The 24,507-nt window shown below is 40.0% G+C and overlaps 1 protein-coding gene across 4 annotated transcripts in view; it reads left to right on the plus strand.

Moving 5' to 3' along the window:
• Positions 1–24,507, plus strand: part of LOC111953543 (lethal(3)malignant brain tumor-like protein 4) — a 128,244-nt gene that overhangs the window by 10,484 nt on the left and 93,253 nt on the right. Inside the window, exons 3-10 of one of the 4 annotated variants that reach the window (XM_023972901.2) lie at positions 4,027–4,112; positions 4,238–4,292; positions 4,573–4,661; positions 7,594–7,698; positions 8,211–8,346; positions 12,552–12,643; positions 20,658–20,809; positions 23,235–23,311. In XM_023972901.2, coding sequence (XP_023828669.1) covers positions 4,044–4,112; positions 4,238–4,292; positions 4,573–4,661; positions 7,594–7,698; positions 8,211–8,346; positions 12,552–12,643; positions 20,658–20,809; positions 23,235–23,311 — 775 coding nt within the window. In that variant the 5' untranslated portion in view covers positions 4,027–4,043. The remainder of the gene's footprint in view (positions 1–4,026; positions 4,113–4,237; positions 4,293–4,572; positions 4,662–7,593; positions 7,699–8,210; positions 8,347–12,551; positions 12,644–20,657; positions 20,810–23,234; positions 23,312–24,507) is intronic. The other 3 variants (XM_023972902.2, XM_023972903.2, XM_023972904.2) reach the window with 3 other exon arrangements.

Raw genomic sequence — 24,507 nt, forward strand, 5'->3', positions numbered from 1 at the left:
TCATTTCTCAAAAGAAAAACATCGAACAATTTCTAAAGACTGTTGCCATCTAGTGGAAGCCATAGGAACTGCAACCAGGTCCCTAATAATAAGGGTATCCCATAGAAAACAATTGGAAAATCCTTTGACCTCATCCCCCCCCCCCCCCCCCCCCTGGATGGTTTGTCCTCGGGGTTTCGCCTGCCATATTAGTTCTGTTATACTCACAGACATTATTTGAACAGTTTTAGACATTTTAGAGTGTTTTCTATCCATATCTACCAATTATATGCATATCCTAACTTCTGGGCCTGAGTAACAGGCAGTTTACTTTTGGGCACGCTTTTCATCCAGACAGCTGGAGAACTGCAAGGCAATCCCATTGTGCGCCACTCAGGAGCCATGAACAATAAAATAAAAAAAAGGGAAAGGAAAAAGGCCATTCTTGAACATGGGGTGAGACATTGTTACTAATTTGTAAATAAAGCCTGTTTGTTATTTAGAATTATTTATTTCTGTTTTTAGAGGGAGAAAAACCAAAAACCTACAATCATCTCATGGGTCTCCCAGTCGAGTGCGCACGGGTATTGAACTTTTAAATTTTTTAATTAGCAAACATTTTTGCTTTGCTATTATGGGGTATTGTGTGTAGATTGATGAGGGGGGGGGGGAACTATTGAATCCATTTTAGAATAAGGCTGTAACTTAACAAAATGTGGAAAAAGTTGAGGGGTCTGATTAGTTTCCGAATGCACTGTATGTACTGTACATATAGGTAGGGGTAAAGTGACAAGCAGCAGTGCATGTGGTGAGTGTGAAGGTATGTGTGTGTGTGTTGGGTTGTCAGTGTAATGTAAGTGTAACCTGCTCTGTACCGGTACCTTTCTGCATTGTGTTCTGGTAAGGTGTAGATGGAAGATAAGGCTCTGGACACAATTCTGCCAGTTGTCTCTCTTTTAATGACTGCATGGAATGGATACAAATACAAGGCAAAAGTTAATGCTGCCATCTGGACTCCCATACAAGTATATTTGCCTCTCCTCATCACGCTCTGAGCACACCCAGGAGTAAAAGCATCAACAAGAAAATGCTCATTTCATTTTATAAATGTTGTACACTAATAATCTGCTAATAAGTGCTCAATATTTCTTAGAGAGTATACTATTGTACCATTATACCTGAGGCATACTAATGAACTAACAACACAATTTTTTTAAATGACCGGACAGGTAACAAAATGAATGTGGGGTAACTAGGCACATTAAACATGAAATACAAAATCGTCACATTTCACAACATACCTGCATGGAATGGGTACAAATACAATGCAAAAGTTAATGCTGCCGTCTGGACTCCCATACAAGTATATTTGCCTGACAAAAGACAGTGCCGAATACCCGTAAGAAAATCATCAGAAAACTCATGCTGTCTGCACCTGAAAGAGACTCTCCCCTACAACAAAGCTAACAGTAGCTGGGCTAGCCTTGCAAAGTTGCACTCGAACATTATTCCCATTCACCTTTAATATATATTCCTATAAACAGTAATGCAACACTAAATCAGTGACGATATAACTTTTCCTTGTCATTTCTTGTGCATTTGTGAACATTTGCGAACATGTACATTCAAAAGACCAGAGCATACATAACACATACCTCTCCTGTTCACGCTCTGAGCAAGGAAAGGAGGAGAAAAAGCATGGCTCCCGTTGATGACATCACAGCATTAACACAATTTAGAATAAATACAATCAAATAATTCACTCTTGAAAGTAGTGTAATACATCTCAAAATAACTTTTAAAATAATACATTCAAATATATATGAGGGATATTCGGTGAAATACATAAAGTATATTTTACACCTGTTACATAAGTATGTGGGAGTGTGTGGGTACAGTCCAGTGTGCGTGCATATCTGTGCAAGAGAGTTAGTGAAAAAAAGGGTCTATGCGGGTAGTCCGGGTAGCCATTTGATTAGCTATTTAGCAGTCTTGTGGCTTGGGGGTAAAAGCTGCGGTTCTAATCAAATTCTAATAAAAAATGAAACAACTACTTTAAAAAAAAATATGCTGTCTTCAGTTACAGGCACCATAATTGTTTCCCATGGGCGTATAATACAGAAAAGGTAACTTAGTCTATGGATGGTTTTACGCACATCCAAACCTTTCACAGGAGCTTGATAAAGATCCAATATAAAGACAAAGGGGGAATGCCAACTCACCCTTTTACTGCTCAGAAATGTAATGCTCTATAAACATCATGGAACCATCTTATAAGATCATACTGGCACTTCTCCAGAAACAACAGACGAAATTCCATTGCATTCAGCCATGCACTTTCTCAGCATAAACCAATGGATGGTGAGTCTTTCTAATAAGTTTGGTTTTTAATCAAATTAAATGTTTTTTTTTTTTTTTTTTTAACCTACAACAATATTTCTAAATAGGATTGGATCAGAAGCATGATATCATAAATCTCTTCTCTAGTTACATGGCACTGTGCACACATAAGCCTAAAATGCCTTTACGCATAACATTCACACGTCTATACAAAATACTAGGCTCTTGTCACTTGTATCGTCGCCTATGTGCGAAGCAGATTCATAAAAACAATTGCAGTTGTTATAGCATTATAGAAGAACTGCGTAGTTTGGTGGAGTGTATTTTTGGTAATCGGACGAGGGGTGCTCCTTGAAAATGGGTACGGATAGCAAAATGCAGGTATGTGAAAAAGTGTGAGGGCAAAACCTAAAATATTACAAAGCACTCTCAGTAGATCATTTAAAACCCCTTTATTTAAGGCTTCTTTTGGCTAATGGCCAGGAAAAAAAGACACCTATGTGATGCTGCTAGACTAGCCTTGATTAATGGGTGGGTAGGTTATGCTTGATTTTTAATTAAATGAAATGGGGGGGAACCCAAAAATTAAGCGTTTCACAGGGATGCTGACCCATGTTGACTCCAATACTTCCCACAGTTGTGTCAAGTTGGCTGGATGTCCTTTGGGTGGTGGACCATTCTTGATACACATGGGAAACTATTGAGTATGAAAACCCCAGCAGCGTTGCAGTTCTTGACAGAGTTAAACTGGTGCGCCTGGCAGCTACTACCATACCCCGTTCAAAGGCACTTAAATCTTGTGTCGTGCCCATTCCCCCTCTGAATGGCACACATATACAATCCATGTCTCAATTGTCTCAAGGCTAAAAAAAATCCTTCTTTAACCTGTCTCCTCCCCTTCATCTACACTGATTTGAAGTGGTTTTAACAAGTGATATCAATAAGGGATCATAGCTTTCACCTGGATTCAACTGGTCAGTCTGTCATGGAAAGAGCAGGTGTCCTTAATGTTTTGTACACTCACTGTAAATCCATTCAAAACCCTATTTAAGAGTGTACTATTGTATACAGTAATTAATATACAGGAGTCAGAGTGCAGTGAATCCATTTTGTTTCCAGGCAGCTACAGTACAATCGATTAATCTGCATTGGAAGGCAAACAGTTGCTGCTTTCCACTGCCTTCTGGGAAATCCGGGCCCCTCCAGCTGCGGCCGCCTCCTCCGCCACAGACCCAACTCTCACTTAATTTGACTTTCATGGGAAGCAGTCCTTATCTCTTACCAGGAACTCAATCGAATTTACATCATATACTGCAGAAAGAGATGCATTAATTTCCTCTTTATACAATAATCATGGGGTTGTTACTGTACTAGGCCTTGAGAAAAACCATTTCACTTTGTCTCTTACAACAGACAGCCAAGCTGCTTATGCGCCCAGTGAACAATTCAAGTAAATTTAAGACGTAAAATGTAATTTGCTTTGCATTATATGGGTAAACTTCAGAGGCCTTTTATGTTTTTATAAAAGGAATGGTGGTGGCTTTCATTGAGTCTGTTCAGAGGGAAAATAGAATGCAAGAGATGTTCTTACAAATAGGAGTAAATTGAGATGTCTCAACTTAAAGCGACGCACACCGTGGAACTTAAATAGTAATTGATTTGTTTTTGCATTCAAATGGCCTGCGTTTGTATATCATGTTGTTGTAGAATCGATCCTGTCTCAAATGATGCAGGCAGAGGATAGGAAGAAAAGGAGTTTCAGCAAGGGCGTGGCGGAGGAATATTGTCTAAGAGTGAGTAGGCCTGACCTGACCGCACCTGAGCTCATTATCATATCCTGACAACATTACACCTGTTGGCTGAAAAGTTAAGTGTTGCCCAAGTTTCTGTCAGCAAACTAACAACTGTGTCATTTCAGGAGCGACCAAATGAGGACACCGTAAAAATGAAGAACAAAGTGACAAGCACACAAGGTAAACTCTTGAAATGTAAACACTACTAACAAAACAATTAGAGCATTACTGAGTGCTACAGTATTAGTGCTTATTGATATGAATGCACAGACCATTTTTTCAAATTCATATCAAATTATTTATCGCTGTCAAATGCTATTTAGATTGCATACATGAATTTACACACAGGAATTCTCCATTGAGAATGCTTTTTAGACTAGGACTAGACTTAATCTGGGTCCGGGAATCTGACCCATRGTGTTATAAGGAAAGGTGTAATTCAGATCAATGTGGTGTGCAGCAGTGAGGGGTAAGAAGAAGGCATGGTCGTGGGATCAGTACCTGGGAGAGGAGAAGGTCATAGCAGCTCCCCTAAGACTCTTCACTGAGGTAAGCATCACCTTCATCAACCAGTAGGTATATAGTGCATTTGGAAAGTATTCAGACCCCTTGACTTTTTCCACATTTTGTTACGTTACAGCCTTATTCAAAAACGTATTCAATTGTTGTTTTTTCCCCCATCAAACTACACACAATATCTCATAATGACGAAGCAAAAATCTATTAAAAAAAATGAAATATCACATTTTACATAAGAATTCAGACCCTTTACTCAGTACTTTGTTGAAGCACCTTTGGCAACGATAACAGCCTCAAGTTTTCTTGGGTATCAAGCTACAAGCATGGCACACTTGTATTGTCTCCCATTCTTCTCTGCAGATCCTCTCAAGCTCTGTCAGGTCGGATGGGGAGTGTCGCTGCACTGCTTTTTTCAGGTGTTTCCAGAGATGTTCGATCGGGTTCAAGTCCGGGCTCTGGCTTGGTCACTCAAAGACATTCAGAGATTTGCCCCGAAGCCACTCCTGCATTGTCTTGGCTGTGTGCTTTGGGTCGTTGTCCTGTTGGAAGGTGAACCTTCGCCCCAGTCTGAGGTCCGGAGCGCTCTGGAGCAGTTTTTCATCAATGATCTCTCTGTACTTTCCTCTGTTCATCTTTCCCTCGATCCCGACTAATCTCCCAGTCCCTGCCGCTGAAAAACATCCCCACAGCATGATGCTGCCACCACCATGCCTCACTGTAGGGATGGTGCCAGGTTTCCTCCATACGTGACACTTGGCATTCAGGCTAAAGAGTTCAATCTTGGTTTCATCAGACCAGAGAATCTTGTTTCTCATGATCTAAGAGACGTTTAAGTGCCTTTTGGCAAACTCCAAGCGGGCTGTCATGTGCCTTTTACTGAGGAGTGGTTTCCACTCTACCATAAAGGCCTGATTGGTGGAGTGCTGCAGAGATGGTTGTCCTTTTGGAAGGTTCTCCCATCTCCACAGCGGAACCCTGGAGCACCGTTAGTGACCATCAGGTTCTTGGCCACCTCCCATACCAAGGCTTTTCTCCCCCGATTGCTCAGTTTGGCCGGGCGGCCAGCTCTTAGAAGAGTCTTGGTGGTTCCAAACTTCTTCCATTTAAGAATGATGAAGGCCACTGTGTTCTTGGGGACATTCAATGCTGCAGAATGGTTTTGGTACTGACACAATCTTGTCTCTGAGCTCTACGGATAATTCCTTCGACCTCACGGCTTGGTTTTTTCTCTGACATGCACGGTCAGCTGTGGGATCTTATAAGTGTGCCTTTCCAAATCATGTCCATTGAATTGAATTCACCACAGGTGGACTCCAATCAAGTTGATAATCTCAAGGATGATCAATGGAAACAGAATGCACCTGAGCTCATTTTCAAGTCTCATAGCAAAGGGTCTGAATACTTATATAAATAAGGTATTTCTGTTTTTTATTTGTAATAAATGTGCAAACATTTCTAAAAACCTGTTTTTGCTTTGTCGTTACGTGGCATTGTGTGTAGATTGATGAAGATTTGTATTTTTATTTAATCCATTTTACAATAAAGCTGTTACATAACAAAATGTGGAAAAAGGGAAGGGGTCTGAATACTTTCCGAATGCACTGTATCTACTACTATAGCCTGACTCCAGTCCACATCATAGCAAGTTCAAGTAGTCCCTCTGTTTTCAGTCCGAGATGTCATTTACTAAACTATACAGGCAATAAAGCTATGATTTGCATTTTAAGGCCATAAGCCAGCTGCATGATGTTAAAAACATAGTCTGTTGATTTAAAAAGAAGGATGTTGGGGACCTTAAACTGCAGGACAGTACATGGTTTATTTTGAACTGCAATGCAATCTTCTCCACGTGATTAATGTCAATGTATCTGTTTTCTTTTGAGCAAAACAAATCAAATTGCAAGCCATTGTCCTTCATTAAAGGCTTTCCCTATCTCAGTAGCTGGAGTTGTAGGCCACGCAGGCAGATTTCAGATGAGAGAGGGAGGAGAATGTGCTAAAACTGCAGAAAAATCCGACACCCAGCCTCGCCTTTCCTGCTGCTTTTCTGCAGCACTTATTTCTAGTGGGCTGACGGGGGCCTGTAAAATAGAAGAAAATCCCAGTGTGTGTGTGTATGGTGGATACCAGGGTGTCTATTGTTTCTAATAACTGCCTTTGAGGACAGTGGGACTTCTGTCGCAGCACACCTATTAGACCGCAGTGAAGATTAAGCAAGGATTTGAGAATTGGCACTAAAATAGTTAAAGTATCAAGGTGTGCCACTGCCCCAGAGCCTGTATAGTCTAAAGGGGAGTAGCTTCACCTGCCAGGCTTCTAGCTTCTCCTAGAGAGCAAGGATACAGAGGCAATGCAAGGATATGTGATCTGGCTATGCAAGACTTGTAGGGCAGTGTTTCCTATGACATTGTAGGACTTATCCAGCCTTTGGACCAGCACTGCGTTTGGTCTGTGTTCCTTACAGGAGAGTTGCTGCCTGGTGCAATGCTCCACTGTTTATCAGTCCCCCCCCCCCCCCCCCCCCCCCCCCCCCCCCCCCCCCCCCTCACTCTCTCCCTGACAATGAATCATGCTGAACTAATTCCTCCGCTACAAACACGAGGTGTGGTGGAAGAAATTTTCTATGAAGGGATTTGACGGGACATCTGTTCCGTCGGAGGCACAAACACTTGTTTCTATGGCAACCGTGCTGTTGAGACACTTGAGCGTGGCGGTCCAACCGCCATGACTTATATGTATGGCTTTTCTGGAGAGGATATTTTATTCATCAATGTTTGGTTTATTCTCCTGCTTTTCTGTAATTTATTTTTGTGGTCTCCTTTTTCGCTCTCTCTGCTCTTTCCTTCCCTCTCTATGTCCTTTGCTGTCTCCCTCACATTCGCTCTCTGTTACGCTCTCTTTTCTCCTCTCCCACACTCTCTCTCACTTTGTCTTCATCCCTCTCTCCCTCCCTCCATCCCAGGCCCAGTCGTTCCCCCTTAGCAGAAATGGTTTCAAGGCGGGGATGAGGCTGGAGGGGATCGACCCTCTGCACCCCTCTATGTTCTGCATCCTGTCTGTGGCAGAGGTGAGCTGCAGCAGTCAGCGAGCTGGCCCAGCTCCAGACCAGCCTCAACCAAGGGCTCTCCCAGCACACTGGGCAGGTCACACTGTAATTGGATCTGTGATTGCAGTCCAGGCGCCACTGTATTGGGTGGAGAAAATTATCGCCCTTAACTGTCACTAACAAAGCCCTTGGTAGTTTTGTGTTGTCGATCTGTTTTTGATGTCATCCCTTTTGTGTTTAAATGTACAAGACTTTAGCACCTGGCATGTACGTATGACATCGACCACTTTACAAATGTACAAGATTGACATTAGCTGTTTGTTGTTGTATTTCCATTAGCAGACATCATTTTGCGTAATAGTCTCATAAAATTTGCAGTGGGAAAAATGATTGCTGTTAAGGGCAAGACCCTGCAAGTAGCCTGCTCTATTGGTCATGGGAATACAAAGCAGAATTACATCATGCCATGGATTGATGTTTGGGATAGTGACCGCATGTACATCCATACATAATACTGTGGTTTGTTTTCCAAGGTGATTGGTTACCGATTACGGCTCCACATCGACAGCTACTCAGAATGCTATGACTTCTGGGTAAACGCAGACTCTCCGGATATCAGGCCAGCCGGATGGTGCGAGTCGACAGGACACMAGCTCCACCCACCAAAAGGTGAGCTACAGCAGATCAGCACACTGTTACCCTTTTGTCTTTACCCATTTCACTGTGACTCGTGACTATCGTGCTGACCCAAACCAAACTGTGCCTTCTCTGATATATTCTTTTCACATGGTCCTTGTCAACATAGTTCAAATCAAGCAACTATAGTTGACCCAGGCCAGCTCATTACAGCTTGCTTTGTCTGAGCTTAGTCCTGCTCTCTGTAAGAGATTGTGCTTGTTTAATAGTAATCAAATATACTTCAGAACAGGAGAATGGCCTATAAACTATGCGTGGATAATTGTTCTTTCAAGGGCCTCATCTTACTTCCACACCATCAGCATTTATTGCTAATACACGGTAGTCTGTTGCATTACAAAGCACATCATTTAATGTACCTGGCACAGTGTTTTATTAGAATGACTGTGAGAAGGTCACTTCTGGTTACTTCTTAATGGGATATTCTACTCCAAAATGCATGCAAATGTAATTACAGTAAAACTTAAACACTGAGTTTCAAATAGCCGCCTGTCCCTTTTAATAGTTCAGGCAATGGCACACATTTCAGCAAATGAACACCCAGTCTAAATGAATTGTTTAGGAGGTTACCATGAGTTACCATGAATTGTTTACAAGGTTTAAAGTTTGATTTGTTACATTACATAATTCAGTAATGACTCTGAAAAAATTATGGCAATCATCAGTTTTTATCGGCAGTAAGAAACTGCTAGCCATTGGTTGCTAACAGCCTCAAGCTAACTGGCAAGCACAAAAACAGTCAACGACTTCGGGAGTAAAGACCCCCCAAAAATCGTCAGATAAGAACTGCTGATAATGCACAGTCAAAGATGAGAATAATTATTCTGTCAAGGAATTCTTTGTAATTTGTTATTTATGGAGGCATACAAAGGCAAAAGAAACGTGACACAGTGTGTAAATGATAACACATTAGTGCAGGAAATTAAGACATATGAAAATGCTGCAATTAAACAATGAACTATCCAAATGAGCTAAAGCTGTGTGCATTAAAACTTCTTAGGGCTGCAATCCCGTTAGCGGGATCGATATGACAACAGCCAGTGAAAGTGCAGGGCGCCAAATTCAAACAACAGAAATCTCATAATTAAAATTCCTCAAGCATACAAGTATTTCACACCATTTTAAAGATACACTTCTTGTTAATCCCACCACAGTGTCCGATTTCAAAAAGGCTTTACAGCGAAGCACCACAAACGATTATGTTAGGTCACCACCAAATCACAGAAAAACACAGCCATTTTTCCAGCCAAAGACAGGAGTCACAAAAAGCAGAAATAGAGATAAAATGAATCACTAACCTTTGATGATCTTCATCAGATGACACGCATAGGACTTCATGTTACACAATACATATATGTTTTGTTCTATAAAGTTCATATTTATATCCAAAAACCTCAGTTTACATTGGCGCCATGTTCAGAAATGCCTCCAGAATATCCGGAGAAATTGCAGAGAGCCACATCAAATAACAGAAATACTCATCATAAACGTTGATGAAAGATACATGTTTTACATAGAATTAAAGCTAAACTTGTTCTTAATGCAACCACTGTGTCAGATTTCAAAAAAGCTTTACGGCAAAAGCACAATATTCAATAATCTGAGAACAGCGTTCAGCCACAAAAGCAAGCCATACAGTTACCCGCTAAATTGTGGAGTCAACAAAAGTCATAAATAGCATTATAAATCTTCACTTTGCTGAACTTCATCGGAATGCACTCCTGGGACTCCCACAAGAAATGTTCGTTTTTGTTCGGTAATGTCCATCATTTATGTCCAAATAGCTACTTTTGTTAGCGCGTTTGGTAAACAAATCCAAAGTCACGAAGCGCGTTCACTAAAAGCAGACGAAATGTCAAAAAGTTCCGTAACAGTCAGTAGAAACATGTCAAACGATGTATTGAATCAATCTTTAGGATGTTTTTAATATAAATCTTCAATAATGTTCCAACCGGAGAATTCCTTTGTCTTCAGAAATGCGATTGAACCGAGCTCGCTCTCACATGAATGCGCATGGTCAGAGCATGGTCAGCTCATGGCAGACCTTACTCATTCCCCTCAACTTCGGCCCCACTTCACAGTAGAAGCATCAGACAAGGTTCTAAAGACTGCTGACATCTAGTGCGAAGCCGTAGGAAGTGCAAACTGACCCATATCCCACTGTGTATTCGATAGGCGATGAGTTGAAAACCTACAAGTACTCAGATTTCCCACTTCCTGGTTGGATTTGTTTCTCAGGTTTTTGCCTGCCATATGAGTTCTGTTATACTCACAGACATCATTCAAACWGTTTTAGAAACTTCAGAGTGTTTTCTATCCAATACTCATAATAATATGCATATATTAGCAACTGGGACTGAGGAGCAGGCAGTTTACTCTGGGCACCTTTTCATCCAAGCTACTCAATACTGCCCCTGCAGCCATAAGAAGTTAAGGAAATAGAAGCCTGGCTTATATAGAAGCCTGGCTTATATAGAAGCCTGGCTTATATAGAAGCCTGGCTTATATAGAAGCCTGGCTTATATAGAAGCCTGGCTTATATAGAAGCCTGGCTTATATAGAAGCCTGGCTTATATAGAAGCCTGGCTCCAATAAGCGCCTGTTGTGTCTAGTGATTTAAGCAAATAAATGCCTGGGCTATTAATTGAAGTTTTACGATATGTTGAAACCATCTGAAATATAACTGATGTGCGCCACTGCACTGTAGGAAGAGGATGAGGAGGAAGCGGTGGCTGTGTGCTCGTGGCTTTTATTCGTGCCACTGCTCGCAACAAATATGCAACAAATATACATTGTTACTTGTCTCACTATTCTTAAAGGGGTAGTGCAAGATTTTGCTAATTAAGCCCTTATACTACTTACCGAGAGTCAGATAAACTTGTACGTCTCTGCATGCAGTTTGAAGGAAGTTGAAGGTAGTTTCGCGACCATTGCTAACTAGCGTAAGTGAGATGACTGAAAGTCTATGGGAACAGTTAGCATGCTAGCTGTTCCCATACACTTCCAGTAAATGGGCTAACACTAGGTAGCAACTTCCTTCAAACTGCACACAGAGAAATAAAAATGGTATCCATGAGTTCATCTGACTCTGAGTAAGAAGAAAAATATCTTAATTGCCAAATCTCGCACTATCCCTGTAAAAGCATGTATCGGCAGAAATATATACTGAACAAAAATATAAACACAAAGTGTTGATCCCATGTTTCATGAGCTGAAATAAAAAATCCCCAAAATGTTCCATATGCACAAAAACCTTATTTCTCTCATATTTTGGGCACAAATTAGTTTACATCCCTGTTTGTGAATATTTCTCCTTTGCCAAGATAATCAATCCACCAGACAGGTGTGGCATATCAAGAGGCTGATTAAATAGCATGATCATTACACAGGTGCACCTTGTGCTGGGGACAATAAAAGGTCACTCTAACGTGCAGTTTTGCCACACAACACAATGCTACAGATGTCTCAAGTTGAGGGAACGTGCAATTGGCATGCTGACTCCAGGAATGTCCACCAGAGCTGTTGCCAGATAATTTAATGTTAATTTCTCTACCATAAGCCGCCAACGTCGTTTTAGAGAATTTGGCACTACGTCCAACCGGCTTCAACTGCAGACCACATGTAACCACTCCAGCCCAGGACCTCCACATCCAACTTCTTCACCTTTGGGATCGTCTGAGACCAGCCACCGGGACAGCTGACAAAACTGAGGAATATTTATGTTTGTAATAAAGTCCTTTGTGGGAAAAAACTCATTCTGATTGGCTGGGCCTGGCTCCCCAGTGGGTCAGGCCCTCCCATGGTTGTGGCCCTGCCCAGTCATGTGAAATCCATAGATTAGGGCCTAATTCATTAATTTATTTCAATTTTCTGATTTCCTTAAATGAACTGAAACTCAGTAAAATATTAGAAATTGTTGCATGTTCCGTTTTATATTTTTGTTCAGTATTTTAAAAAATATATCAAAATTAATATACAATAAATTCAAATAAATAATGATATTTCCTGGAGTGGCGATTTACCAGCGGCTGGGCGCCTGGCACAACAATATTTGTCATTTTTAATCCCCATTTTTATTTTTTTATTTTTTTCTCCTTTCTCCACCCTTCTCTCTCTCTCTCCATTTTTTTTCTCCCCTTCTTTCTCTCACCCTCTCCCTCTGCACCATTTATTTTCAGGCTACAATGAAAGCGAGTTTAACTGGGAGAAATACCAAGAGGCTTGCAATGCTGAAGCTGCACCAAAGAATCTGTTTAAATCCCAAAATGTTGTAAGTGCTTGGTTGGGGTGCGGGAGTCAATGGAGGCTTAGCTCTACTTTCTCCTGTAAAGACAGCTGGGGCCAAATGCTGACCTTCATTCACACAGCAGAAAAAAACAATATGTCCCAGTGGTTGTTGTAAAGCTCCCTCCACACTGCGGCAGAGATGCACCACTTTACTTCCTGTAGTTTTTTACAGTTACAAAAGCTGAAATTTATATTGACTTGTCGTAGTAGTAGATAATTTTCAAATCATGCCACAATATTTCCACTATATTGTCACATGTACAAAGTAGTATTACCCTGAGGGTTGAAGGCATGTGAGATACTGCTTGATTTTAATGAAAGGAAATTGATGAAGGGAAATTATAAATTATATGGTCATATCTCATGTTAAAACTCAACGTTTGTGCGCTCAAGCCTTTCCCTTATGGAAATGAAATCTCACATCTGGAATCATGTGAAAATGTGTTTTTGGAACACTTTACATGTGACATTTCACTTCAAGTGTGACATTTCACATTTCTCTTCAAGTGTGACATTTCACATGTGACATTTCACATTTAACTTCACATGTGAAAATGTGTTTTTGGAAAAATGTGTCATTATGATAAACACATTACTTTTTACAGTGTTTTCAAATTACATATTTGACACACTTTGACATACATGACTACATTGTGTATGTTTTATTTATACAGTAATTAATATTCAAAGTGGGATTTAAACACACAACCTCTTGTAAATGACTGATTTCACCTGTATTCCCGACACTTTAGATTTCAAAGTAAATCTCATCTTCCTTAAAAATACACTCAAGAAAAACTATTATATTTATCATAGGGATTCAGAAGTAACATTGAAACAGAATAATATGCCCCACCAACATTAGACAACTATACAGAAAACCCTTATATTGCTGAAATAAGTACATCGATGATGAGAGAGACAATAGTCAGATTAACTGGCACTAAGTGCAGAGATGTATAATAGTTAGTGAATGTGTAGGGGAATGTTAGACACTGTGGTGCAGCAGAAAGATCAGTGCACCTCAAATCCATAGATTCTGAGTTCAAGTCCCAGGTGGGGTCATATTTTATCTGAACAGCGTACCACTTACTTTAAAACCCCTATACCATTACTTTACTTATGATGGTTTGGGACACCTGGGACCATCGCGTGACATTCTGACGACTGGTAAAATAAATGTTTTGAGGACATCCTCACCCTTAAGGAAAAAACACATGAATTTCATGTGATGATGTGATCTTATGTAAAGCAACGTGATAAGATGAAATGAAACGTGACAACGTGAGCACATGTTAAAATAAATGTGACATGGGTATACACATTTTATCATGTGATAACATGACATTACACGTGACAACATGTAAAAACATATTCTCATGTGAAGTGTTTCAAAAAGCACATGATTTCACATGTGAAATTTCATATGAATTGTTCCAAAAACACAATTCCACATAATTTCACATGTGAATCATGTGATTTTTCACATAAGGGGATGCTAGCAACCTGAATTTTTTTGCTATGTCACCAGAACATTGTATGGCTCTTTTGTATAATTTGCATAGACTGGAGAACTGACAATGTACAAGCTTAGTGTTTATGAACAGAATACAACAGAACACATTAACTGGGATGACATTCCCTCTCATGGGAGACCAGAAAGTACTAGCGGAAAGACACACCTCCAATAAACCACGCCTGCAATATTCTGATAGGCTGCCACTGCGACACTATGCTGCCAATCAGCAAATAATGTTGCATGTTGTCAACAGAAGAGTCAGTAAAGGTACAGTAGGTCGCCTGTATGTTACTGATAACATTTTGCAAGTAAGTTATTGTGAATTTTACATAAACTTACTGACAAATGGCTTCCAGTTCAACTAGTTTCCATTAAGTTGCTGGAAAATGCACAATAACCTATTTACAGTGCTGTTCATAAGAGACAAATGCTCTTACAAAGGTTGCAGAACAGACAATGTCAAAGAAGGTGCTCAATTTGCATCGGCATAACCATCAAACACTTAAACTGCCGGTTGACACACGTACCTGCCTGTCACAACACCTACTCAATCAAGGGTTTTTCTTTATTTTTACTATTTTCTACATTGTAGAATAAAATGAAGACATCAAAACTATGAAATCACACACATGGAAGCATGTAGTAACCAAAAAAGTGTTAAACAAATCAAAATATATTTGAGATTTTTCGAAAGTAGCCAGCCTTTGCCTTGATGACAGTTTTGCACACTCTTGGCATTCTCTCAACCAGCTTCATGAGGTAGTCAGCTGGAATGCATTTCAACTAACAGGTATGCCTTGTTAAAAGTTACATTTGTGGAATTTCTTTCCTTAATGCATTGGGACAAGGTAGGGGGGGGGTATACTGAAGACAGCCCTATTTGGTAAAAGACCAAGTCCATATTATGGCAAGAAGAGCTCAAAGAGAAACAACAGTCCATTGTAAATTAAAGACAAAAAGGACAGTCAATTCAAAAACTTTGAAAGTTTCTTCAAGTGCAGTTGCAAAAACTGGCTCTCATGAGGACCTTCGCAGGAAAGGAAGACCCAGGTTAACCTCTGCTGCAGAGTATAAGTTCATTAGAGTTACCAGCCTCAGAAATTGCAGCCCAAATAAATGCTTCACAGCGGTCACGTAACAGACACATCTCAACATCAACTGTTCAGAGGAGACTGTGTGTGTGTCAGGTCTTCGTGGTCGAATTGCTCCAAAGAAACCACTACTAAAGGACACAAAAGAAGAAGAGACTTACTTTGGCCAAGAAACACGAGCAATAGACATTAGACCGGTGAAATTATGTCCTTTGGTCTGATGAGTCCAAATTTGAAATTTTTGGTTCCAACCACCGTGTCTTTGTGAGACGCAGAGTAGGTGAACGGATGATCTCCGCATGTGTGGTTCACACCGTGAAGCATGGAGGAGGAGGTGTGATGATGTGGGGGTACTTTGCTGGTGACACTGTTGGTGATTTATTTAGAATTCAAGGCACAGTTAACCAGCATGGCTACCATAGCATTATGCAGCGATACACCATCCCATCTGGTTTCTGCTTAGTGGGACTATAATTTGTTTTTCAACAGGACAATGACCCAACACACCTCCATGCTGTGTAAGGGCTATTTGACCAAGAAGGAGAGTGATTGAGTGCTGCATCAGATGACCTGGCCTTCACAATCATCCAACCTCAACCCAATTGAGATGGTTTGGGATGAGTTGAACTGCAGAGTGAAGGAAAAGCAGCCAACAAGTGCTTAGCTAATGTGGGAACTCCTTCAAGACTGTTGGAAAAGCATTCCTCATGAAGCTGGTTGAGAGAATGTGCAAAGCTGTCATCAAGGCAAAGGCTGGCTACTGTAAACACTTTTTTGGTCACTACATGATTCCATATGTGTTATTTCACAGTTTTGATGTCTTCACTATTTTTCTACAATGTAGAAAATAGTTAAAATAAAGAAAAACCCTTGAATGAGTAAGTGTGTCCAAACTTTTGACTGGTATTGGTATGTATTTGACCACGCCACAAAATATGCTAATGAGCCCCACCAGTACATTGCCCCCACTTATCAAAGCGCAGTGATGATCGTACCTTTATATTAGAAATATTGGGTAGAAAAATGTCACATTATACCTACAAGTTACCGAACTATACCAATTGAGTTCATATGTGTGCCTGTGAAGTGTACCTTAGACTTTTTTGTACCCCAGAGAACAACACTGTAACCCAATCATAACCTTATAGTGTGTTAATACATGTTCCAAGCAATATCTATGAACCTGGTGGCACTGCAGAAACATTGATGCACTCAAACAAGAGGTTGCAAGTTCAAATTACCAAAGCATCCACGTATACTCTGTCAAGTGTCCTTGAGCACTGCTAGTTTTACGTTGATGTTACGTTTGTGGTGATAAATGGACAGTTATTTATTTGATTCTGGGAAGTTTTTAGCAAAGGGCATGAATGTATTATTGCCAATAAGTCTGTGGCCAGATCTCTTTTATTTTCATAGACCTGGTGGCGTAGCAGGACATACTGTAGCGGGACATATTAGGTTATTTCCGACCATTAAAATCCCAGTTAAAGGAATACTTTGGGATTTTGGCACTTTATTTACTTCCCCAGAGTCAGATGAACTCGTGGTTACCATTTTTAAGTCTCTGCGTGCAGTTTGAAGGAAGTTACTAACAAGCGCTAGCACAATTGCTGACTTGCATTAACACAATGACTGTAATTCTATGGGTATATGCTAGCATGCTAGCAGATAACCATAGACTTCCAGTCATTACACTAACGCTAGCTAGCATTGGCTTGTGAAACTACCTCTAACTTCCTTGGTACTGGACACCGAGCCATAAAAATGCAATCATTGCCAAAATCCCGAAGTATCCCTTTAAGGCCCAAGTGTGGTCACAGTACAAAATTATACAATATGTTTTACACTAATTGAAATCAGAATACAGCAGCACACTGTCATAGTAATGAAATAACACCTTCAAGTTGTTGTATATAATTTAGGCAAAGTGCAAAAATGTCTTCTTGCAACTAGTGCCTTATTCATATCTGGTGCCGTATTCAACTAGTGCCGTATTCATATCCCTTGACTTATTCCACGTTTTGTTGTTACAGCCTGAATTTAAAATTTATTAAATGTTTTTTTCTCACCCATCTACACGCGGGACATATCAGGTTATTTCCGACAAAGTGAAAACATGTCTTTAGAAATATTTGCAAAATGATTGAAAATGAAATACGGAAATATCTAATTTATATGTATTCACACCCCTGAGTCAATACTTTGTAGAAGCACCTTTGGCGGCGATAACAGCTGTGAGTCTTTTGGAGTAAGTCTCTAACAGCTTTACACACCTGGATTGTACAAGCAGACTTTTTTTTTTATCCTGAAAAACTCCCCAGTCCTTAACGATTACAAGCATAATCATAACATGATGCAGCCACCACCATGCTAATATGAAGAGTGGTACTCAGTGTTGTGTTGGATTTGCCCTAAACATAACGCTTTGTAGAATTTTTTGTTTCGTATTAATGAAGTGCCTTGTTGCAAACAGGATGCATGTTTTGGAATATTTTATTTCTGTACAGGCTTCCTTCTTTTCACTCTGTCATTTAGGTTAGTTTTGTGGGGTAACTACAATGTTGTTGATCCATCCTCAGTTTTCTCCTATCACAGCCATTCAATTCTAACTGTTTTAAAGTCACCATTGGCCTCATGGTGAAATCCCTGAGCGGTTTCCTTCCTCTCTGGCAACTGAGTTAGGAAGGATGCCTTTATTTTTGTAGTGACTGGGTGTATTGATACACTATCCAAAGCCTAATTAATAACTTCTCCATGCTCAAAGGCATATTTTTAACAACTTTTTTTTGTTGCCAATCTACCAATTGGTGCCCTTCTTTTGCGAGGCATTGAAAAAACTCCATGGTCTTTGTGGTTGAATCTGTGCTTGAAATGCACTACTCGATTGAGGGACCTTACAGATAGTTGTATGTGTGGGGTACAGAGATGAGGTAGTTATTAAAAAATAATTTTAACTACTACTATATCACTATTATTGGACAAGAAATGAGTCCATTCAACTTATATGATTTGTCAAGTACATTTTTACTCCTGAACCTATTTAAGCTTGCCGTAACAAAGGGGTTGAGTACTTATTGACTGAAGACATTTCAACTTTAAATTATTTATTAATAAAAAAAATGTTCTACAAACAAAATTCCACTTTGACATTATGGGGTATTGGGTGTAGATCACTTACAGTTGAAGTCGGAAGTTTACATACACTTAGGTTAGAGTCATTAAAACTCGTTTTCCAACCACTCCACAAATTTCTTGTTAACAAACTATAGTTTTGGCAAGTTGTTTAGGACATCTACTTTGTGCATGACACAAGTAATTTTTCCAACAATTGTTTACAGACAGATTATTTCACTTATTATTCACTGTATCACAATTTCAGTGGGTCAGAAGTTTACATACACTAAGTTGACTGTGCCTTTAAACAGCTTGGAAAATTCCAGAAAATGATGTCATTACTTTAGAAGCTTCTGGCAGGCTAATTGTCATACTTTGAGTCAATTGGAGGTGTACCTGTGGATGTATTTCAAGGCCTACCTTCAAACTCAGTGCCTCTTCTCTTGACATCATGGGAAAATCAAAAGAAATCAGCCAAGGCCTCAGACAAAAATTGTAGATCTCCACAAGTCTGGTTCATCCTTGGGAGCAATTTCCAAACGCCTGAAGGTACCACGTTCATCTGTACAAACAATAGTACGCACGTATAAACACCATGGGACCACGCAGCCGTCATACCGCTCAGGAAGTAGACGCGTTCTGTCTCCTAGAGATGAACGTTCTTTAGTGAGAATAGTGCAAATCAACCCCAGAACAACAGCAAAGAAGATGCTGGATGAAACGGGTACAAAAGTATCTATATCCACAGTAAAACGAGTCCTATATCGACATAACTTGAAAGGCCGCTCAGCAAAGAAGAAGCCACTACTCCAAAACCGCCATAAATAAGCCAGACTACGGTTTGCAACTGACAAAGATCGTACTTTTTGGAGAAATGTCCTCTGGTCTGATGAAACAAAAATAGAACTGTTTGGCCATAATGACCATCGTTATGTTTGAAGGAAAAGGGGGAGGCTTGCAAGCCGAAGAACACCATCCCAACCGTGAAGCACGGTAGTGGCAGCATCATATTTCGGGGGTGCTTTGCTGCAGGAGGGACTAGTGCACTTCACAAAATAAATGGCTTCATGAGGTAGGAACATTATGTGGATATATTGAAGCAACATCTCAAGACATCAGTCAGGAAGTTAAAGCTTGGCCCTAACCTCAATCCTGTAGAAAATGTGTGGGCAGAACTGAAAAAGTGTGTGCGAGCAAGGAGGCCTTCAAACCTGACTCAGTTACAGCAGCTCTGTCAGGAGGAATGGGCCAAGATTCACTCAACTTATTGTGGGAAGCTTGTGGAAGGCTACCCAAAACGTTTGACCCAAGTCAAACAATTTAAAGGCAATGCTACCAAATACTAATTGAGAGTGTGTAAACTTCTGACCCACTGGGATTGTGATGAAAGAAATAAGCTGAAATAAATCATTCTCTCTACTATTATTTTGACATTTCACGTTCTTAAAATAAAGTGGTGATCCTAACTGACCCAAGACAGGGATTTTTTACTAGGATTAAATGTCAGGAATTGTGAAGAACTGAGTTTAAATGTATTTGGCTAAGGTGTATGTAAACTTCTGACTTCAACTGTACAGAAAATCAAAATTGTATAAATATTAAATTCAAGCTGTAACACAACAAAATGTGGAAATATTAAAGGGGTGTGAATTCTTTCTGAGGGAACTGTATAGACAATCCATTATACCCATAGATGTGGTGGCACATCAGGAACTTGAGGAAGCTACAGTAGCAATCAAGACGTTGTGAGTTCAAATCCCAAGTGAGGTTTTACTGTCTTACTGTCCTTTTAACATTAACACCTTAATTTAGCTGTAAAAATACAGTAATTTATTGTAGATTTGCTGTATTTTCACTGTAACTACACAAAAACTTCCAGGGGAGCATGACACAGCATTCTAAGAATGTCCTAAAAGTATCATGGGGACGTCGCTGTAAAAACCGCGAACTAGACAAAACCTGCAGTAAAAGTAAAATATTCTCAATTACATTTGACACCTGGGTTTTCGCATGTGCTTATATTTTTTTCATGTTAAGTGCTCAAATATTGACACGTGTAGTTTCAAGTTAGCAAATGTTGCTTTAAATTAAACCATGTTATCACGTGTGAAATTCATGTGTTTTTTCTTCAGGGTTAAGGGTAGAATCTGTGTATGCTATGGTATGTCAATATTTACTTAAATCCTCCATTGACATGAATGCATGATTTCTTCTTTTAAGTTTAAAGTCAGAAAGTATGAAGCCCTTTGTGATTTGTCTCTCTGTGTCAACAGACTACGAGCACCTCTAAGTTTCAGGTGGGCATGAAACTGGAGGCAGTGGACAGAAAGAATCCATGCCTGGTGTGTGTGGCCTCGGTGGCCGACATCGTGGACAATCACTTCCTGGTTCACTTTGACAACTGGGACGACACCTACGACTACTGGTGAGACACCTACAATTTAGTTAACCCTTTACACTTGTGGGAATTGGCCTATAAGGATAGGGCTACATTTAAATGTGTCTTACAGAAGAAATAATAAATGCATATGCATAAGCATGGTAGCATTTAAAAGGGAACAGTTTGGAGATTAGGGGGACACAACAGTTCTCCTGACACAAGACTGAATCCAAACATGACACTGTTGATTTTATGTGCATTTTACATTTACTGTACATTTCGCCACATTTGTTGATAACGAAATCTGAAAATAAGAACATTCCTGGAAAATGTTGGGGTAGGTGCGACATAAGACAAAAAAATGACAAAGGTTTGAGTGAGAAGACTAACTGGTATCTTCAAGTGGCCACACACCTCTCCAAAGTGTGCACAGTTCCTAAGTTATTTCAAGGAATTTCTTATGACTCAAAAAAAAGTCTTCAACTGTAAGGACCAACATTTTTTAATAACTCTACTACAGTAGATGTACTAGAGTGGAGCACAACCCGCCGTCCCTGCCATCACACAATTACTGTTGTTGTTTACGCAATCCAAAAACTGCCCATTTTAAAAGCTTGTTCTGTTACCTACATCACTAACTAAATTATATAATAGGTTCTTATAGTGTTAGGCTTTCACAAGGCAATTCAGAGAAACGGATCGTCATTTTGGTGCGCATAGAAAGGAGTCATGAGTGCATTCAGGTGCATTTTCCGATGGGTGAATTTTCTTCACAATAGACAAACAGGCTCATTCTGTTCAGAACAAACCAGGGTATACGGCCATCATAAACATTGCCACTGTATATGACGTGAGTTTTATGATATGGAAATGTGAAGGGCACATTTGGCTTGCTTGTATGACATCAAAGCAGTATTTACTAAAATCCTCCACGTCTCAGCTTTCATAATTAATCGAGTCCTCTTAGTTCATAGCATTTCCCTGAGCTCTGACGTCATTTGTAGCATGTTACTGTTCAGTCCCTGTGTTCCAATTTAGGCGCTTATCAATGTACAAATCTGCCATTTTCAACACGWGCACGAGTGTAAAGGGTTAAAACTGTTTTTATTCTTTTAAATTCAGCTTTTTGTGAGTTAGAAGTTGATGAGAATATGGAAAAGTGTGCGTGTGTGTGTGAAATTGGTCATTTCAGTTTAACTTCTCAGACTGTTATGAGACACTATTTTTGATATAACTGAAGTAAACTTCAGCGGATCTGGTTCTGTCTTCTCAAAGTTTAAAAGGAAGTGTCTGTCTAGCGTTACATTTTGGGTATCTTGTTGCTACTTTGAATGTTAAATGAAGGAATTTGTCAAAATCAGACCAGAGGTTAAGGTGTTCTAGCCAGAGGAGACGTGATCATCATTTGTCTACTGATGTTTGCTATCAGTAACTGATAGGTTACACCATAATGTTGTTTTGTAGCTGTAGTGCATGTCTCATTCAACTTTATATTACATTGTGTATAATTAGCTTTGTTACCTTATAGAGTGACAGAAGAGAGTGTGTGTGTGTGGCTGGGTGCGCACACGTGTGCATAATATTTGTGTGTGTACATGTATCATCTTCAATGTAAGATCTCTCTGAAGTTCTGTCGTCAGTGAATCAGTGACAGTTTACCAGCCTATTGCTAAGAGGAGTTTGATTGATTACATATCATGTGACGCATGGCCCAATTCATCCAGTGAAAAGCTTGATATGGGAGAAAAATAGAAGCTGTGTAATTAGATATGATGTAATGGTTGAAGAGGAGAACTGACAGTCGTCTCTGGGAAAAGACAAACGTTTGTTCTCAAGAGTTGCCTGGCTGAGATATTTTCAGGGTATTTTATTTTTCATTTTTTCCTGTATTTTTCCTCTTTCCCTGTGTCATACCGAGACTTTCCAGTAGGAGAAGCTCCTAGCTTCCTAGCCTCCTAACTGCCTACAAAGACATGTAGAAATCATGGTTCCCCACAGCTCATTACATTCACACACACATGCACACACTCGACATGTACACCCACACTCACAGTGTCTCTTACACACAGGCTCAAACACAGTTGCATGCTCACACGTTCATGGCAAGCCCCATGATTGGCTATTCTGCAAAATTACACAGCTGCTGTGTCATTTCAAAGCACACAGAAGATTAATGGAATTCTTATTGTATTGTCTGATTGATTGTGTTTGTAGGTACATCTTAATCTAGCCGGCCTGTACAATAAGTGAAATTGCAATATTCTCCCGGTCACAAACCGGTTATTGTACATGTAAATTGAATTTAGAGGTTGTTGTAATGTCTTACCTCAGGAGGATTGAAATCAAATTGTACGTGTGTGTGTAGATGAAGAAGTGGGTGTGTGGGTGTGTAGATGAGGAAGTGTGTGTGTGTGTAGGAAGACAATGTAAAGTATGCTATGGTAAAGTGTAGTGTGTGTGTATGTTTTAGGTGTGACGCCAGCAGCCCTCACATCCATCCAGTGGGCTGGTGCCAGGACCACGGACGACCTCTCACTGCACCTCAGGGTGGGTAGCTAGCACAGCACACACAGTATACTGTCATTGAGGATGCTGTTTGAATAGTGTCTGCTAAAATGACCTTGTCTCCTCCCCACTTCAGCCATGTTTGGCTATTCTCCACTTTAGTCCCCATATTAGTACAAAGATATTAACCTTTATCATAAATCCCCATTCATCTTCCATGTAAAATCATGAGTTATTCATTTAATTTCCCCTCTAATTTGCTGGTAAATTGCCCCCTTCCACCACACACTTTTTAAAGACATTGAAAGAATCATAACTCATATTGTATGGAGATAGAACATCAGTAGGACATTCATTTCTATGTACAGTATGACACGTGCATCATCCTGAATGAGACTTCATCACAGCTGTTCTTTAGTAATGCATGCCCTTCAATGCATAACAAAAATCGAAACATTAGCTATTTACTTGACAATTGTTTTTGTACAGTTGAAGTTGGAAGTTTACATACACCTTAGCCAAATACATTTAAACTCAGTTTTTCACAATTCCTGACATTTAGTCCTAGTAAAAATTCCCTGTCTTAGGTCAGTTAGGATCACCACTTTATWTTAAGAATGTGAAATGTCAGAATAATAGTAGAGAGAATTATTTATTTCAGCTTTTATTTCTTTCATCACATTCCCAGTGGGTCAGAAGTTTACATACACTCAATTAGTATTTGGTAGCATTGCTTTTAAATTGTTTAACTTGGGTTAGTCATTTCGGGTAGCTTTCCACAAGCTTCCCACAATAAGTTGGGTGAATTTGGCCCATTTCTCCTGACAGAGCTGGTGTAACTGAGTCAGGTTTGTAGGCCTCCTTGCTCGCACACGCTTTTTCAGGTCTGCCCACACATTTTCTATAGGATTGAGGTCAGGTCGTTGTGATGGCCACTCCAATACCTTTGACTTTGTTGTCCTTAAGCCATTTTGCCACAACTTTGGAAGTATGCTTGGGGTCATTGTCCATTTGGAAGACCCATTTGCAACTAAGCTTTAATTTCCTGACTGATGTGTTGAGATGTTGCTTCAATATATCCATATAATTTTCTTTCCTCATGATGCCATCTATTTTGTAAAGTGCACCAGTCCCTCCTGCAGCAAAGCACCCCCACAACATGATACTGCCACCACCGTGCTTCACGGTTGGGATGGTGTTCTTCGGCTTGCAAGCCTCCCTTTTTCCTCCAAACATAA

The sequence above is a fragment of the Salvelinus sp. IW2-2015 genome, linkage group LG27 (assembly GCF_002910315.2).
Source record: "Salvelinus sp. IW2-2015 linkage group LG27, ASM291031v2, whole genome shotgun sequence".
NCBI classification, from domain to species: Eukaryota; Metazoa; Chordata; class Actinopteri; order Salmoniformes; family Salmonidae; genus Salvelinus; species Salvelinus sp. IW2-2015.